This window comes from Podarcis bocagei (genome assembly GCF_964188305.1).
Source record: "Podarcis bocagei genome assembly, chromosome: 11".
In the NCBI taxonomy this organism is placed as follows: domain Eukaryota; kingdom Metazoa; phylum Chordata; class Lepidosauria; order Squamata; family Lacertidae; genus Podarcis; species Podarcis bocagei.
Window position 1 is genome coordinate 39,372,917 of NC_138136.1, and position 20,221 is coordinate 39,393,137.

General features: G+C 42.1%; 1 protein-coding gene across 3 annotated transcripts in view; it reads right to left on the bottom strand.

Moving 5' to 3' along the window:
- Window positions 1-20,221, bottom strand: part of CWC27 (CWC27 spliceosome associated cyclophilin) — a 115,589-nt gene that overhangs the window by 68,124 nt on the left and 27,244 nt on the right. For 2 of the 3 annotated variants that reach the window (XR_014012877.1, XM_081212988.1), the window contains exon 11: window positions 6,219-6,299. The exons of the other annotated variant lie outside the window; for it this stretch is intronic. Coding sequence is in view for 1 of the 2 variants with exons in the window: in XM_081212988.1 (XP_081069114.1) it covers window positions 6,219-6,299 (81 nt within the window). In the remaining variant the exon portion in view is untranslated. The remainder of the gene's footprint in view (window positions 1-6,218; window positions 6,300-20,221) is intronic. 3 annotated transcript variants of the gene reach the window in all.

The following is a 20,221-nucleotide window of genomic DNA, read 5'->3' on the forward strand; positions in this document are numbered from 1 at the left end:
TGCATATCCGGGTCGGAGGAGGCCCGTGCACATGCACACAAGCTATTTCGTCCAACCCAGAAGTGCGCCAGAAATAGTGTGTGTGCATGCGTATGGGCACGCGCTTCCCCGCCCTCCGTGTGATCGGCACTGGACACACCGGCCCGAGGCACAGTAAGTTTGTTGACCCCTGCTATGGACTGTAGTTTGTTAAAGGTGCCAAGAGTTGTTAAAGGTAAAGGTAAAGGGACCCCTGACCATCAGGTCCAGTCGTGACAGACTCTGGGGTTGCGGCGCTCATCTCGCTTTATTGGCTGAGGGAGTTGGCGTACAGCTTCCAGGTCATGTGGCCAGCATGACTAAGCTGCTTCTGGCGAACCAGAGCAGCACATTGAAACACCGTTTACCTTCCTGCCGGAGTGGTAACTATTTATCAACTTGCACTTTTGACGTGCTTTTGAATTGCTAGGTTGGCAGGAGCAGGGACTGAGCAACAGGAGCTCACCCCATTGTGGGGATTCGAACTGCCGACCTTCTGATCAGCAAGTCCTAGGTTCTGTGGTTTAACCCACAGCGCCACCCGCGTCCCTCAAGAGTTGTTAGGAGACTCCTATTATCCTCCCAGAACTGCATTGCCCTGAATTTTCTGAGAAGAGGGACTGATTGTTAATCCACTCTGGGAACTGAAGCTCTGCGATTAGGAGTCTCCTAACAACTCTCGGCAGTCTTAACAAATTACAGCTCCCAGGACTCTTTTGGCGGAAATCATGACTGTTTAAAGTGGTATTATATTGCTTTAGCTGTATAGTGAGGATGTGGCCTTAACCTTGAGCACGATTTTCATGCACAGTGGAAAAGGTGGCATCCCGCAGGACAGCCGTCTCCCTTTTTGTACTAGCTTTTTGCTACTCTATGTTAAAACAACCACATCAGGGAGACACCCGCTGTCTGAAGTGGTGCAGTCCAGACATAGGTTTATCACCTCATCTCCTTGTGTGAATACTAGGCCTTTGTTTAATGGGTATTTGCTGTAAAACCTGTCTTGTGATTGCACCAGACCCACAATAAACATGGCTATGTCTACTTTGGACAAAATGCTGTCTAATGTCATAGATGTTAATATGGAATGCTTTCTGGAGCACAAACACAATTTAAAAATATAAATATATATATATATATATACCCAGTGAGTAGTGAGCCTGTTGGGCAAATGGTTTGAGCAGCCACTTCCAGGGAGTCTGAAATAGAAGTCTGTGGGCTGCCATACAGGAAAACCTCTTATCCCTGTATTTTAGAGGAATGGCATAGCTGAAAGTCCTGTTATGACTAGCACTTAAAAAAAAGTAGTATTTCAGATTCCTTCCCCCCCTGCCCAAGAGCAGTTCAATGTGTGCAGCAGGACATAAAACAGCAGAATTAGTCAAGAGCTCTACTAAAATATAGCCACTGATCTCTCTGCCAGGCCGCTTTCTTCCTTTTCTTGAAAACTAAGCAGACATTTCGTAAGTCTCTAGTGAGAGAAAAGAATTTCTGTAATTGGGGAGGGGGAGGTGATGGGGAGCTGTAGTAACTTTGGTTTAGATGGCAAATGTACCTTTTACAATGGGACACTGCAAATTATGTAAGAGATCTCAACGTCTGAGGGATGTGTGTGAGGGAATGAAGGAGTTTTCACCAACAAAACGTGCACAAGCATTTACCAGACCAACAGCAAAATAATAGTATTTTCTTCCCCAGAGACATAGATACTTTTTTTAAAAAAGCACCCTATCCAAAGTTCCACGTGCATTTTGCACACATACAGAGCTGTTGCAATGTCCTATTCATTTCAAAGGAAGGAGCCAATCCATGTATGCAAAACAAGAGTGTGCAGATCAGTTACCATCTTTGAAAGTTGATTTGGGCTGGAGAGCTCCAAGAGTGCACCTACTTCTTCATGCCCATATTAGATAATTGGTTAAGGATGCAAGTATACAACCTTGCTGTTATCAGCTTATGTCAGACAGCTTATAAGTGAACGTGGCACCATTGTAAAAGATTCAATAGGGAGTTTCCAAGGACCCCCAAAACTGTAGAACCAACTTTAACAGCTGCTACCATCTTAGTTCCAGGATCCTAGAACACCTCTAATAAACGTAAAGGTAAAAGGACCCCTGACCATTAGGTCCAGTCGTGACAGACTCTGGGGTTGCAGCGCTCATCTCGCTTTATTGGCCGAGGGAGCTGGCATACAGCTTCCGGGTCATGGGGCCAGCATGACGAAGCTGCTTCTGGTGAACCAGAGCAGCGCACGGAAACGCCGTTTACCTTCCCACCGGAGTGGTACCTATCTACTTGCAATTTGACGTGCTTTCGAACTGCTAGGTGGGCAGGAGCAGGGACCGAGCAACGGGAGCTCATCCCGTCATGGGGATTCGAACCGCTGACCTTCTGTTCAGCAAGTCGTAGGCTCTGTGGTTTAACCCACAGCGCCACCCGCATCCCTGAACACCTCTAATAAAAGGGAATAAATCCCAAGACTGCAGGAAGGCCAGAATCCTTGGGGATAGTTCAAACCTCTCAGTGGGATTGGGCAAGCAGCTGTGGCATATATGAATGGATCCCAGGCACAAAATATACAAAATTATAATAATACAGTCAACCTACTTTTCCAAAAGCTGAGAAGTTCAAGGGGTACAGAGCTTCTCCAAGTTTTGCTTCCATCAAAAGGATCAATGGGAAAACTTAAGGAATTCTGTAATGTTCGCAATTATTTATCTTACGCATTTTGACCCTGCCCTTCAGCTCCAAAGGCTCCTAGAACAGTTTACAAGATTAGAGTAAGACAGTCCCTGCCCTCGGGCTTACCATCTAAAAGGCATGACACACTAGGAAAAAGAGAGGAAGGGAAAAAGCTATGGTCATTATAATGACCAGCTGGGATGGAAACAGTTTGGGTTGCCTGACGTCATGGCTGCCACTAGGTGACAATTGAGGGAAAGGCAAAGGGAGTAAAGTCTTACCCTCGCTATACTTTCAAAGCAATATCATGCCACTTTAAATAGGCATGGCTTCCCGCAATGAATCCTGGGAACTGTTGTGCTGAGAGGGTGCTGAGAGTCATTAGGAGACCCCCTATTCCCCTCACCAAGCTACAATTTCCCTAAAAGAGGGACTGATTGTTGACAAAATGATGCACTGTGAAAAGACGTATACTTAAGTAAGAAAAATATGACCTCTCTGAAACGCCTTAGAATTAAAAGTACCTTAAGTGCCTATTCAAAAAAGAGAAATTAATAGACTTGCCTTAAAACCGGGGGGGGGGGGGAATCTTACACCAATGTTTGGAAAAGTCTAATCAAGACTGAGGTATTTGTCTTTATGTCTAATGATACATTTGGTTTTATATTTCTGCTGCCTCAATTGGCAGAAATATTTAAACAAAATAAAAATGGAAGTGCTTTGTCATGTGCAGTAGAACTAATTACATTAGCTCACATCTATTTTTCACTAAAACATTTCCTGATATCATTCAGGATAATGGACTTCCTATCAAACGGAAAAACTGAGACTTCGTTTATTTTCCTGCCTATAGAGCTTCATACCCATCTTTAAAGATTTCAGTGATCGGATAAACTTTGGTTTCAAATTAACACAGACCAGAGAACTTTAAAAAGGCAGTCCTTTCATTCCCTGAATTTTAGGCTAAGTCTTATCCAACATAAGCTTGTTTTAGGGCACACTGACTCCCCATGGGTGTTATATCTAGTGATGTGTGTTGGCGCTGTACTGAGGCAGGGGCAGCACTGAAACATATGATCTGTTCTTGCCCTGTAGTGGTCTTGTTTGAGGCAGAAGTTCTTATTCATATTAACTTGTCCCTAGGGAAATCTCAAAATTTTTCAGATGTTCATGGTATCTTGAGGGACACCATAGTTGAACACTACCCACTTTACTGGTAGCCAAGTGACTGGTCTTACAACACTAGTTCAAATGGTTCCCCCAGCCATTCATTGAGTAGAGGACCTTTCTTCCTTGCAGCATATTAAAGAGCTACTTTTTTTTTTAATCAGGTGCAAAGAGAATAACTTCTGGGACATCTGCAACTCCTACTTAGAGCTGTCTGCGGAAGTTGTATGCCATGTGGGCTCTCCCTTTCTAACTCTCTGTTTCTCTTCATTCGTTTTTTATTCATTCTTATTTTGAAATCTTCTTTCTTTTCTTCTTGGCTTTGATTTCATGTGACTGGTTTTCCTACTGGTATTTTGAATCGACATGTTTTGCTGCTATGTTTTGCTTTTCCATTGTTGTTCACATACATTCTTTGTATTGTTGCAGTGTGCCTTTTTTTAAAAAAAAACACCCAACAAACTATGCATTAAAAAATAAGTAGCCACACCTGTACCTATACATGCCACTGCATGATATAGTGTTTTGACAGCATGATATCATTGTTTAAATTAATACTCATTTTCCAGAAACATACTATATTCTTTTCAAAAAAACACAGAAATTCTGCCTCCAGGGCAGGTAATACAAGCAATTTCCTCAAAATACAGTAATTAGGATGACAATTTCTCATTAATCAAACCCGGCATATATTCAATATATGATCAATAACCTGTCACCGTGTCCTTCTGATATCAGCCAGTTCATGCATTCAGCTGCAAGTCATCAGCCGCTGAGTAATCAAGGGATATGCTTGTGTGGGTGTGTACCATTACAAAGTGTTCCAATATTACGTATTAAACTAAATGCAGCACATAGCACAGCTGTGAAAGAAGCCAGGACTCAATGGTGAGGAACACTTGGCTTCCAACCACTGCATCCTATTTCAGTACGTTCACCTAGAATAATCTTAAGAGTTGCAGCTCAGCACAATTTATCAGAAAATAAAGCATTTTAAGAGGTTTTTCTATAAATAATCTATTATACAATAATCAAAGCTTCCCCCAGTGATTACTGTAGCAACTGATTCCATAGCAAATTAGAGGCATAAATGGGGAACTTGTGGCACTCCAGATATTGTTGGATCATCTCTCGCCATTTCCAATAGTGGATAGCACTGATGGGAGCTGTAGTCAAACAACATTGGGAAAGCCACAGGTTCCTGATTTCTGACATATAGAGCACTTTATGTATTCTTTGCAGCAGGGGCAGCAGCAGGGGCAGATGTTGTTGGACTCCAGCTTCCATCAACTCAAGGCCAATGGTCAGTGATGATAGTAGTTATAGTCCAACAACATCTGGAGGGCCATACATTGCCCATTCCGCTCTATAGGCAACTACCATAGCAGTTTTCCTGGGCAAGGTGATCGAGAGAGTAGTGTCGGACCAACTGCAAGTGGTCTTGGATGATACAGATTACATGGGCTGCTTTCAGTCTGGTTTCATGGCTAGATACGGCATTGAAACTGCCCTGATCACCCTTTTCCAGGAAAGAGATCATATTGCCCCCTAGCTATGCTCATTCAGATCATAACTAGTTTAAAGCCTATTTGTCCCAGCTAGCCTTTGGAGCATAACAGGAGTGTTATGAGAATTATAAGGTCTAAGATATAAAATAAATGTTCAAAAATGTAACTAAGCAAACACATACACAAATATATAGACCACATGTCTGAAACAGTATAGGAAGACAGTCCTAAAGCCATTCTGACTCTTTCAGTGACCTCAAATATTCCTCTGCAAGGAGGAAGGAAATGGGAAATCACCCCCCCCCCTGTCTCTTTGCTCACAAATCCTGTCTTAAGGGTGTATCTTTGTATGAATAGGGTGAGCCTGTGACCTGGACTCAGGAATTAAGTATTTATCATCACAAAAGAATGGCCAGGCTCTCCAGGTAACCCCATCAACAGGTTTCCTGCCAGACAGGTTTCTGCTGTAGCCCGCCCCTTCTGTGATGTATGTATGATGTATTGGGGGGTGGTCTTGGGCTCCAGGGTGGGCAATTCCAACAGTCTATATAAGGGCTTGCACACCATTCTTCTGGGTTCCTCCTCCCTCCGGCATGTGGTGAGTGAGGACCCTGTTGCAACTGTTAAATAAATATCAGGCTTACTAGCTGCTTTGCTTCTCAATAGTCTCTGGCTGGCCTCTGTTATTTTCTCCTACCAACAGAGAACCTACAAAAGGACTCTATATGGGCTCTTGGGTACCCCATAAGGGAAAAGAAGCAGGGGTTTTTTTCTTATAACAGGAGTGATACCATTTGTATAATCAGTGCTATTTTTTTTAGAAAAAGAGGTGCTGGAACTCACCATGAACACCTCTCTTGTTCTCTTATAATAGCAATGGTGCCCACCTGAGAGATGCTGTAACTGAGTTCGGGTGAGTTCCAGCTGAAAAAAATCCCTGTGTATAATGAAATGCTGATTATTTTTGCATACAATATTTAATAATTTTATCATTTACTATCCTCTTAATGTGTAATAAAGCTAAAATAGAATACTCTCTGTGTGTGTATATATACACGTGTGTGTGTGTGTGTGTCTATTTTTTAATATAAAAATTTAAATAAAATTATTTTTATTTATCATAGTTTCATTTACCACATAACCCACACAACCTAATGCCAAAGCAACTTAAAACTGCTTTTTCAGCAGTTCTACGTAGCATTTTGCCACACATGGGAATATATAAACTGTTCCTAGGAAGCGTGTAACTAAATTCAGATGAAAGCTCAACCAGCTATCCGTCTGACTTGTCTTTTGGTCCTTTATTCATCCAAGAGGCCAAAGGACTTTTAAGAACCCTTAGAAGATAACAGCAGCACTTAGCCAGTGTCACAGATGGGGCATTAAGTTTAAACTTCCGTATCTCACCCTGAACAAACAGTTAATATCAACAATGACAAATGTATGCACTGTTCTTAAAAGCTATACAATATCAGAGCCAGACATTTTAAATATGAAAGTAGAGTTCACAGTCTGTCCGGAACACCAGGGTTAAGTGACTGACAGATCTTATTTCTGAATATACTTTAATTGCCACATTCTATAGTATGTATTATGTTACAAGAAAGTCATTTTTGAGAGTCAAGAGTTGCATACAGGACTTCCCCAGCCTGGCAGCCAAATCCCATCAGCCCCAGTCAGCATAGAAAAATGGGAGCCACAGAGGCTCTGTCTCAAGCAAACAGGATTCTAAAGGTGAGGTATGTAAATGGAAAACTAAACAAGAAAGAAAGAAAACCCACATGTCCTTCAAGGCTAGGGATCGCTAGGACCGAAAACAAAACTGCCAGTATTATTGAACACATCTATGGTGTGACTGCACTTGGAAACCTGTGCACAAGTCTGGTAAGCTCCTCTCGAGAAGGGGATTGTGGAGCTAGAAAAGGTCCAGGAAACAGCAATCAAAACTATCAAGGAGCTGGAGCAATTCCCCTATGAAGAATAGTTAAAGCATTTGGATCTTTTTAGTTAAAACGAAAGGCGAGAAATGGGAGTAATGAGAGAGGTGTAGAACATTGTGCATGGTGGGGAGGGAGTGGATACAGATACAGTGGAACCTCGGTTTTTGAGCGTCTCGGAAGCCAAACGATTTGGAACCCAAACACCGAAAATCCGCAGTGAATGCTTCCGTTTTTGAACACGCCTCGGAAGTCGAACAGCTTCCAAGGCGTGTTTCTCCATTTTCTCAATGGAATTTGCCAACCGCCCATTGCGCTTCGGTTGTCGAACGTTTTCGGAATTCGAACGGTCTACCAGAACGGATTACATTTGACAACCGAGGTACCTCTGTAATTTTTTCCTGATGTGTTCAGAACCAAGAGCCATTCACTGAAGATGAGTGTTGGAAGATTTAGGAAAGACCATTGAAAAAATATATATCCCCCCCCCCAGTGCACAATTAAACTGTGAAATTCATTCCGACAAGATGCGGTAATGGCCACCAACCTGGCTCTAAAAAAAGGGTCGGACAAATTCACGGAGGGCAGGGCTATGAAAGGCTGTGCTGTGCCTCCGCTGTTGGAGGAAGAATGCCTCTGTTTATCGGTTGTTGGGATTCACAAGAGGGGAGAGCGCTGTGCACTCACAATTCCCAGCGGCATCTGGCTGGCCACTGTGAGAATGTAATGCTGGACTAGATGGGCTCATGACATGATCTTAGCTTGGTTCTTCTTAGCAGACCTCTGCTGCTCTTTGCAGAAAAGGAGAGAAAGAGGGAAATAGTGAGGTTTCCCAGACGGTGGGGCCAAACAAGACATGTTGTGGGATAGATCTTGCAACATTTTTCTTTGATAAGATGCAGCTGTATATGTGCGTGGCAGGGGATTTGGGTTGGGGCCATAGCATTGTGGGAGAGATGCTGCAACCTCCGCCCCCCCCCCCCGGTTCTCCCCCCCCTCCATATTAGCTTCCGCAGGTATAAATTGAAGCTCCTTATACAGCTTTAGGCAGCTGTTTAAGAACATTTATGTTCTGCCAAGTCTCTTGTATTTAGTGCATAATTGCTGTTCCATTGTCTCTTGCTGCAATATTTATATTGATGTTTAGATGTTTGGCAGGGAAAGGCAAACTCACAGTTGGATTTAGGCTTTTAAAATTGTCTGCCATATCTCGTTCTATACTGTTAAAAGTACCATTGTTTTTGCTTCGTTTTATATTGATTCATGCACAGATCTTTTATAGAATCATAGAATCATAGAATCCTAGAGTTGGAAGAGACCACAAGGGCCATCGAGTCCAACCCCCTGCCAAGCAGGAAACACCATCAGAGCACTCCTGACATATGGTTGTCAAGCCTCTGCTTAAAGACCTCCAAAGGAGGAGACTCCACCACACTCCTTGGCAGCAAATTCCACTGTCGAACAGCTCTTACTGTCAGGAAGTTCTTCCTAATGTTTAGGTGGAATCTTCTTTCTTGTAGTTTGGATCCATTGCTCCGTGTCCGCTTCTCTGGAGCAGCAGAAAACAACCTTTCTCCCTCCTCTATGTGACATCCTTTTATATATTTGAACATGGCTATCATATCACCCCTTAACCTCCTCTTCTCCAGGCTAAACATGCCCAGCTCCCTTAGCCGTTCCTCATAAGGCATCGTTTCCAGGCCTTGGACCATTTTGGTTGCCCTCCTCTGGACACGTTCCAGTTTGTCAGTGTCCTTCTTGAATTGTGGTGCCCAAACTGGACACAGTACTCCAGGTGAGGTCTGACCAGAGAAGAATACAGTGGCACTATTACTTCCCTTGATCTAGATGCTATACTCCTATTGATGCAGCCCAGAATTGCATTGGCTTTTTTAGCTGCCGCGTCACACTGTTGGCTCGTGTCAAGTTTACAAGCCTCCATCCATAGTTCTTCAGGCACCAAATCTAAATCCTTAAACCTGTTCCTCACTTCCACTGTGTATTCATAAGGGATTTGATTTAGATTGCATCTTACCGGCCCAGTGGTTTTTCCTATTTTCTTCAGTTTAAGCCTGAATTTTTCTATAAGAAGCTGATGATCTGAGCCACAGTCAGCAGTGGTAAAAAAAATGAAAACGTCTTGTACTGCTGAACGTCTTTGAAATATCCCAAACCTAGCATTTGACTCTTTCTTTCCATTACTTACAGTACATACTTGGAAGTACTTGAATACTTATAATTAAAACTGTAGAAGTTAACTTAATTTGAGTGTTTTTTTAAAAAAATATAAAGTCGTAAGTTTGCATAAAAAGGTCAGAAATTCTGGCTGCCTTTAAAAGTACAAATGCACCAACCAAGTTATGAATGTCAAGAAATCTATTTATGTACTTAACATGAAAAATAAGGGAATATAGTTTGCTGATCACAGACTGATTAGAATGAATTAGTTGTCATAAAAATATTCACGAACTACACACTCCATCTTTTAAATTTTACAACTTTAGAATAAGGGAAAACATTAATTATTCCCTGATGAAAAAAAGTGGTCCACTGAGACTTGGAAACCTGGTCCTCATTTTCAATTAAGTACATTTACTGAATCCAGGCAGCTCTGGCATGACAACTAAGAAATTTCTCAAAAAATTGTTTGAACCGTTTGGTATTCTATCTACCATTCCTTTAACAGACACCTAAATTCTTTGATGATCACACAGATGATTCTGTTTGACTTCCAAGTAACGACTGTACTCGCAAACCAGAGGTTGTTGTTGTTTAGTCATTTATTTGTGTCCGACTCTTTGTGACCCCATGGACCAGAGCATGCCAGGCACTTCTGTCTTCCAGTGCCTCCCGCAGTTTAGTCAAACTCACGCTGGTAGCTTCGAGAACACTATCCAACCATCTCGTCCTCTGTCGTCCCCTTCTACTTTCCCTCCATCTTTCCCAGCATCAGGGTCTTTTCCAGGGAGTCTTCTCTTCTCATGAGGTGGCCAAAGTATTGGAGCCTCAGCTTCAGGATCTGTCCTTCCAGTGAGCACTCAGGGCTGATTTCCTTAAGAATGGATAGGTTTGATCTTCTTGCAGTCCATAGGACTCTCAAGAGTCTCCTCCAGCACCAGAATTCAAAAGCATCAATTCTTCGGCAATCAGCCTTCTTGATGGTCCAGCTCTCACTTCCATACAATGGTTAAACTAAGCATTTCTAGCTCCAGTAGCAGCGCTGAGAGCATTCGTGTGACACACCGACACACTGCAGCCGGCACACTAACGTGTCACAACGCACAGTTTGAAAAGCTCTGTTATAGCCTATATAACCGTATGGAAACAGAACCCTGCCTGTAATGAGGACAGGACTCCTCACAGAAGATTCAGAGTGGGAATTTCTAACTTTGTGCCAGAAGGCATGAGAGGAAAAGTGCATTTTTTTCAGTGGCAAAGGCAATCAATCAGGTAGGGTAGATAAAATTTGTTTCTGAATTCACTGCCAAATATGGTGGCTTATCTTACCATCAGTGTTTGAAAAAAGAGAGACGTATGACCCAAAATACCCTCACATTTTACAAGAGTTGTGAATAAGAAAGTGTATCTGTGACTCACTCACAATTTTTTTTTAAAAAAGTTGAAAAATCAATAGAACTTGCACCTGTAAATCTGTATCAACACAGTTTTAGAAAACCTTTTCTTCAGCTATTGAATATGACATCAATATCCCAAGGGTGGTTTATGTTCCTTCTGTTTAGAGTGAAATGCCTTATCTTTATCTGATTAAAGATAACAATCACATACACCATGTTCTTTAAAAACAAGCATATAGACAATTTAGAGGTCTAATTACAAACTTAGTTGAATTAAGTTTCAGAAACATAGTTGATGTCAGAACTTGAGTAGAATAATTTTAACTAAATAACTAAAAATATATGAATGTTACTTTCCCCCTTCAAACATAGGATATATTTCCTCTCTCATACTTTTTTCTCCACATCGCTCCACATACAATTTTTAGCCCCCTGTGATCTGTGTTCATGGCCACAGCAGGAAGTTTTAAAGACAAAGGTTAAGGACAAAAGGACATGCTTGGTCTTGCTTGTATGGCTGGAAACCCACAATGTTTGTTTTGTGACAATTTGATGACTTAGCACAATAAAATAACGAGAAGAGGGACTCTGTTCTGCCCTCTTTGCAGCATCATAGCAGTTGGTTCATACGTATGTCAAAGCCAGGTCTACAGGAAATATGTCAACTCTTTTTACTGAACGACAAAAGTCTGGCGTGTGCATTTATGTATTAGTTGATGCAACAATTAGCATATGTGTAAGGCTCTTTTTAAGCCACAGGACCACAAAGCTATGGTGCAAATATGCTTATTTTACGTCTTCAAGATCTCAAGAGTGAGTAAATTTACTTTGTAGGGCAATCTAGGAAATGCCTATTGGATAACAAACGTAGGGTATGATATGAACTCAGAAGAATAAATTCTTAAGCAAAAACATGTACTTCTGATTTTGAAACAACATATATTAATGTACCAACGTATCTGTAAATGTTATTTCCCATATTAACTCTACACTGTACAGTATTTAAACTTAGAAAATGAGGAATCTTGGCCACACACACAATTAAGTGATTCTTTCTTTAGGCAACAATCATACTTTAACCATGACAACAATAACAAGCAACACAACGAATGCAGCACTGGATTACGATATAGTTGAGGGTGGAACTACCATGTGTCATAATAGCCTGGCTAGGCTTGAGGGTAAAGAGAACACGATTTCCTGTGGGGGAAAAAGTAGTAGGCACTTAACCCTTCTCTGAAAATATTTTCATACTAAGGACACCCTAGCAGGGTCATTTTCATTCAGAGGAAAATCCATTATGAGGCTGCTGAGTTTTCAAAAGCTACACTGCACATGTTCCTTACAGAAAGTTCTTCTTAGATTGCAGACCAGGAGACACACAGATGAATTCTCTTGGTTCAGTACAAACTGGATTTCTTTAGTGACTTATCCTGCCCCAATTCTTAGACGTTTCTTGCACACCAAAGTGCCATTTAACAACTTATGGGAAAGACACATTATTGCTGTGTCCAGGTGAGCCCGTGTACAGTCATATTTTGGCTCCTGAATGCCTTGGGAGTCGAACATTTCAGCTCCCAAACGATTGAAAACCAGAAGTGAGTGTTCCAGTTTTCGGGCGTCCTTTCAGAAGCCAAACATCTGACGGGGCATCCACGGCTTCCGATTGGCTGCAGGAGCTTCCTGCAGCCAATCGGAGGTTACGCTTTGGAAGTCGAATGGATTTCCGGAATGGATTCTGTTCGACTTCCGAGGTACGGCTGTAATATGTTGATAGCTAAACACAAACAAGTCATATTTACTTATTAGATTTATATCCTACACTTCCTCTAAGGAATAACATTGCTCTCCCACTCATCCCATTTTATCTTCACAACAAACCTATAAGATAGGCTAGGCTGAGATAGTGACTGGCCAAAGATCACCCACTGTATTTCATGGCTGAGTATGGATTTAAACCTATGTCTCCCCAATCCTAGATTTACATTCCAACTATTTCACTGTTCCAACTATTACACTGTAGATTCGCGCGCAACCCCCTCCATGTCAAAGGGTTTCCTAAGCAAGCGGTGTGAACTTTTATTAGGGCACATTTCATGATATTCAGCTGTTCCATCAAGACTTTACCCATGCCACCTTTATGTCATGTCTTTGAAAGCCATCTAGAAATGTAAACAGAGTTTAGCTCCTTTGTTGAATAATGGTGACTTTCAAGTTAGTGGCAGAATGTCTTGGAAGAATAAATTCTAGAAATCTCCTGCCTCTAGGTTAAACGGATGCAAAGTTGTGATACATGCTGCTCATCATGTTTAACAAAGGGCAATGAGAATATAATGCATACAGTATTTAGAATCAGTGACATTTGTGAGAAGTTTTTAAGGGAAGCATGAAGCCACTTTATGCTTTTAGATGTAGAATTCACAAAGGATAACATAACATGGTTCCCCCGTCCGGCTTTTCTTATAACTATAATTTAGCAGCAAGCTATTCCCATGATCAGGAGACAACATTGACACTTTGTCTTAGCAGGCAATCTTGCTGATTCTGTAGCTAGAGGGGTCCAGCAACTGAGAGAACAATAGCCACCATTCAAAATTGTTCTTCTCTGCCAACAGACAGAACTATCATTTCAGCAATCGTTAAAGAAAAAACAATTCAGTGAGCCAAAGGGATTGGAACAGTGAATCTGTAAATAAATACCCTGAATGAGCACAGTGACACAGAGAAACAAATGTTTGCCAGTACATTTATTAATTACAGTCACATCAAATCAGCTACTTAACCTTCAGAACTCTGCAGGGGGGAAAACAGTAGTTGCAACTTAAAAAGCTCCCTTAGGCCAATCCTATCTTTCATTGTCTGAGTATTAGAGCCTTCTGCATGATCATAATCCTGCATTTATATAAATCCTGCATTTATCATGTAAAGCTTTCCCAAAGGATTCTCAGCAGTTCAGGATTATTAACACACGAAATAAAATCAAGCTATCACATACAAGAATAGAAACAATAATTAATCATGTAAACAAAATCAAATCAGGCCTAGAGCCTTGGCTGCAATGTTAAATTGATCACTGAACCGATTAGAGATTTGTGGATTGATTCATTATTTATTAGACTTGTTAATAGCTTGTTACTCAGAGGCTTCCAAGAGACTTGCAACACATTTAAAAGCAAGAATATGCACTATACCATAACCGATTGCTATGTGACTTTTGATTTTGATGCAAAAGTGTCAGCTGCCTCCCTGAACTAAAGATCTATCAATCCTAGTGGACCTCTATAGGGAGAAAATTCAATAATGGTGATGCCACCACTAAAAAGATCCTGTCCTAGATTGCTATCATACTCACTCTGACAGTGAAGGCATACAAATTTTAAAAAACAGGCATGGCTCATAAAAGAGCAAGCACATGAGATAGGAAAATGCAGAAGATGAAATCTATAAGCCTGTCTGTGTCCAGAGCCATCCAGCTGTTTTGGGACAACTCCCATCATCCCTAGCTAACAGGACCAATGGTCAGGGATGATGAGAATTTTAGTCCCCAAACAGCTGGAGGGCCGAGTTTGGGGATGCCTGGTCCAGAGCATCCCCAGCTTTAAATGGCAGAACTTCTGCTAGTAAACATTCTTCAGCATACAGGAAAGGGAGAGCATGCCAGTTGTTAAGTATTAGCAAATCAGTAGCAAAGAGAAAGAAATATAAAAGAAACAGATGGCATTAAAACAGTAAAGGACCTTATATCATAATCTCATAATGTTAAAGGTAAAGGACCCCTGACAGTTAAGTCCAGTCATGAACGACTCTGGGGTTGCAGTGCTCATCTCGCTTTACTGGCTGAGGGAGCCCACGTTTGTTCGCAGACGGTTTTTCCGGGTCATGTGGCCAGCCTGACTAAGCCGCTTCTGGCGAAACCAGAGCAGCGCATGGAAATGCCGTTTACCTTCCCACCGGAGTGGTACCTATTTATCTACTTGCAATTTTGGTGTGCTTTCGAACTGCTAGGTTGGCAGGAGCTGGGACCAAGCAACAGGAGCTCAGCCCATTGCGGGGATTCGAATCACCGACCTTCTGATTGGCAACCCCTAGGCTCAGTTGTTATGACCACAGCGCCACCTGCATCCCATATTGTTGTTGGGATACTGCCAGGGAGACAAAGTCCATCATGGCCCTAAGCCGTCTTGCCGCATTCCAGAGCTCATGCACACTCTATCAGCAGATAATGCACAGCAAAAGTCGCACTCAGGAGAGCATTATTTACAAGTTTTATTCAGCGTTGATCAGAACAAAGACATGACTGCCTGCGTCAGTGTCTCCAGCACAGAGAGTGAAACAAAAGCAAAGACACAACAGAAACATCCTGTGAAAACAGGAAATACGCAGGCTGTGACACAAACATCCTGCTCCCTTTTAAGGTGGAGCGGAAATATCCTAACAATAATGATGTTAGGTGCCCACTATTTTCCACTGTGCTTTGAATTCGGCTTCTGAAGACCTGACCATCAGCTGATTGCCTACTTTGCCGTGTGCTTTGACAGATGCTTTGCAGGCAGGAATGACCAGTGGTGCCTGCAAACATGCCTTTGAGCTTTACCAGCTCCACATTCGATGTCATATATGACAGAATGGTCTTGTGAGAACCTAGCAGCTCCCTATCCCTGTTCCATGAATACAATCAACTTCATAGACTGAAGTAAAGAAGCCATACATTATTTATAACAATTCTTTTCTGATAAAGTAAGAAGTTGCCATATACTAGACTGGACTATTTGTCCATCCAGTCTAGTAATATATATTCTGATGGCTAGTAACGCTCAATGTGCTCAGTAGCATCAGCTACTCAGCCAGTAAAGCAACAAGAAGAGTGATTCACTGGTTTTATGCTGAGGACCAACCCTGTTTCCCTGCCTTCAAAATAATTCAAATCAAAATTTAAAAAAGAGAGAAAAATTAACATTTAAAATGTAAAGTGTAAGAGTACTAAATAAACTGTGAATGATGGGGGGGGGACCAATATTAATTAACTTAACCTTTATTATTTGCAATGCCTTTGTATGGGAAGCAGACATTATGATTTAAGAATTACAGTTTGAACCAAACAAGCACAACGGGCAGCCAAGCTAGAACATCTAATAATTTTCCCTCAGTAAACTGAGCTCTTTCCTGATCCTTCTGACCTTTCAACAAGTGGTTTAGAGACTATTGGATTATGGCAGTTAGCAAATGACAGGTGCAGTCAATTAACCAAGCAATGACGTAACTGCGACTTCCAGTCTTTAACAAGAGTTTTCTTCGGAAAATGATGCTTTTCCATTCATGAGCTCAGTATGGCTGCTTATCAGTTCAATCCTAAGAAGAACTTCAAAAGCTCTGTACTGCTGATATACTTCTCATTAAAAAGTGATTTTGTTGTAAAATTATCCAACTGTGACTGCGGAATGCTTTGCTATTCTTTAATTTGGAAAGTTGTCAAAACAGTGTGATTTAACTCATTTGGTACCAGGGCATCTAAATCAAAAACAGCAAGTGCCTACAAATTTGCCCTGCAAAGCAAGCCAGGGGAATTAAATGGCAAAGGGGCAATAATAGAAAGAGTATTCGCGTTCAGAAATGGAGAAGAATAACTGTTCTTCTAAACTTGTCATGAAACTATCCTGTTGCATGGACAGTGATGGAGTCAAGGACCAGGTTAATGAAGCCATAGGAATCTATCCAAGCGCTAAGATTGAGGATGGAGAACCTGTTCTCTAGCCCATCTTGCTGTGTACCAGAAACGAGGCCTTCTCTCTCACGGCACCATGACTGTGGCTGGGTAATCTGCCAAGACCACTTTCTTCCTGTTGGGCTTTGAAATCCTTTTTATTCCATCATAATTTTGAAGACTGATTTTATTCTTCTTAAATTTTTGCTTATGTGTTGTATAGTACAGTCATACCTTGGAAGTTGAATGGAATCCGTTCCGGAAGTCTGTCTGACTTCCAAAATGTTCAGAAACCAAAGTGCGGCTTCTGATTGGTTGCAGAAGCCCCGCTGAATGTTTGGGTTCCAAAAATAGTTCGCAAACCAGAACACTCACTTCTGGGTTTGCATGGTTCAGGAGCCAAAACGTTCAAGAACCAAGTTGTTTGAAAACCCAGGTATGACGTATTATAAGGATGAGCCTTGGGTTGAGGTACTTCTTACTTCTTGCGCACCTATCCTCCTCTGGTGTAGACTTGAACAGCTTATTGTGACATCAGAAGTTTCTCTTAACGGTGGTTTGTTGAGCTGGAAGTGCAGCGGGGTGTTCCCCATTTAAGTGTGGGGCTAGAATGTAACCCCCACATAAATGGGGAATCACCTGTATGTGAGTTGTGTGCCTAAGCTTGTATGCAGGCTAGCTAATGTTCTTGAAGGTTGCCTGAACATTCCATCCACCAGTCAATTTGCCAGATTAATTATGAATGAATTAATGCCAGATTGTGGAAAATTAGACAGGATCATAGCTCAGTGGCAGACTGCATGCTCTGCATGCAGAACACCCCAAATTTAAACCATTACTTAAAACAAAACAAAACTTGGGAGATGCCAGAATAAGCAGAAAGCTGCTGCCAGTCATTGTAAAGGTAAAGGGACCACTGACCGCCAGCCATTGTAGGCAGCATTAATCTAGATAAGCTTTTCTCAATCATTGGTCCCCAGATGTTCTTGAACTCCAACTCCAACTCCCATCATCCCTGACAAATGGCCATGCTTTCTAGGAATGATGGGAGTTGTAGTCCAACAACATATAGGGACCCGAAGTTGAGAAAGGCTGTTCTAGATGAACAAATAGTGCGCCCTGGTGTAAGGCAAGGTGATGGGCTTAGCTTAGTTTTACTTTTATCTCTGTCACTCACATGAAAGCTGGCTTAAACCAGAAATATGTCTTTGTACAGCATTTGGCTGTGGTCAATTGCCTAGTGCCAAGTCTAACTTGCACTCTTTGGAACTCTTGCACCTAATGGTTATTTCCTGTTCTCAAAATAATAACTGAAGTTGCCCTGTTACATGGGTTTCCTTTGGGCTATTTGGCTGAGCAATTCCCATTCAAAGCTATTTCAACCTGGCAGCGACTCAGAGTCTGAGAGCAGCTAGAAATACTTGGTCACTTTCAAGCTTCCTGGATCAAGAAAGGGGTGGGGTGGGGAGTATTAAAAAATTACCAGCCTAGGCAGAGAGGAAAAGCACATGTTTGGGCTATTTGAACTTGTTATTTATTTACTGCAAGAGGACAGGACCCTACCCCAAGGTGCTTACTAGGTATGATTTGACCCCGGAGATATGGAAGAAAGGAAAGGAAATAGAAGCAAAGCAGTAAACAGGGGGGGGGGACAGAATTCCATAAGGCTGCCCATACTTAGGCTTAGCTACAATCTAGGTTGTGCCAAAAGCTTCATGGGAAAGGTGTGAATGGAAGAAAATGAAGAGGCAGCATCTAGAGATCTCAAAAGCATTAGAAAGGGTGCTAGAAAGAAATAAAGAATTCCTGATCAAATGCTGGTGAGCAAGCTCAGCTCTTGCTTTAGCCTGTTCTTTCAGATATGGGTCAGAGGCTTTGACCATTTGCTATACTGAGTTCTTTTGAGGTGCGTGCCCTTAGCAGCCACATTCCAACCACATTTCACCTTGCTGACATCTAGTTCAGGGGATGGGAGAAGCACTGATGTGCGGACACAATTTTCCCTATCACTAAAACATATATGGAGCTACTGCTGCACTATCTTGGTGCAATATCTAACTACTGGCCCCACTCTTACCTTGAGCCAGAGATCCCACTCCTGTACTCCAACCAGCACCTCTTAAATCAGGGGTGATCAACTGTGGGCCTACAGATGATGTTGGACTTCAACTCCCATAATCCCCGACCGTTGGGCCATTGTCAGGGACTAGCGAGATGATGAGGAGTGATGTGAGGTACCAGCTGGGGGACCCCCAAGGGAAGCCACAGAGGAGGAAGGCTCAGAGTCCAGGGATTGTTGGTGGGACAACAACAAGGGAGGGAGAATGGGGAGGTGGGAGGAGTGGTTGGATGCTGAAGAAGCAACGGGCTTTAGTGAGCAAGGACAGCCCGTGACAGGGAGCAGCTCAGACAAAAGACTACAGGAGAATCCCAGGAGTTTGCAACATGTTTCCCTCCCCCCTTGACTTCAAGGACACGCAGGGTGATGCATATGGCAGAACAGAGATTACAGGTGCCCTGACGTAGTTTGAGGATGTTTGGGAAACATCCAGGAGAGAAGGAGACCTAGAGGAAGTAGAGGGCTAGGACTGTTCTGGCAACTGCTCAATAGGGGCAAGTCCTGTTGGAAAGTATTGCTGAGCTGCATGCCGTTTTCTTGAAAAAATAATTAACTACACTGCCAAATTCTGCATTTTGTGTACTTATCTGCATCTGAACCAGCCCTGACAACCATGCTGGTTGGGATGATGAAAGTTCAAGTAACAATATCTGGAGAGCCACAGGTTCTCCATTTATGCCTCAAACACTGACTGATGCCCACTAATGGATTATAGCCAATACCACCTTCCTTATATTTTCAGCTAGAGCTGGCCACTAGTTCTGCCGAGTCCTATATTTCATCCTGCTTAAATTTATGTGCCTGACTAGGAACTGATATAATCCCCCTCAAACAACGGTGCTGACAACCAGAGCACAAATATATTTAGGTTATTTATCATACTAAATCTGCTGTGCATTCAAAAAGCATAAGAGCAAAACTAAGGGACGGAGGCAACTCATTAAAACAGTCATATGCTCCTGGTGGTTTGAATGAATATACAGCGCTTTGCATCTTGGCACAGATACAAAGATTAACCAAATAAAAAAGCCCTCTTTACATTTCTGTGCTTCTGCCGTAGCTAAAGGTGCAAAAAACTCCAAAAAAACTTCCATGTTAACTCAACTCCACTGAAACAGGAGCAAGGAGGAGGATAAAAGTTTGGCACTTAAGAAATGCACGCAAGGACCCTTTACTAAATCCTTCCAGATATACTACAGAAACTGAATGTACAGCTAAACAATCAAGAGCATTGTGGTGCTTTGAAATGATATATTTTCCCTCCATATGGCATTAACAATCTACTGCATAATAAGGATTACACATTCTCACCTTCTACCATGCTAGTTGCATTTTCACGGGTAAGCTAAGTATCCTTTTTTTCCAGGTGACTAGACAAGTGCACGCACAAATTTCACTTTAAAAGTGCACTGGCTTTTGCCAAGTAGCAGCAGGATGAAATATACCACTGTAACAATCAAGCCTTTGTCTCAGGCCAAGACTATACCTATTAACATGCTTTGAAGCTGAGCCAA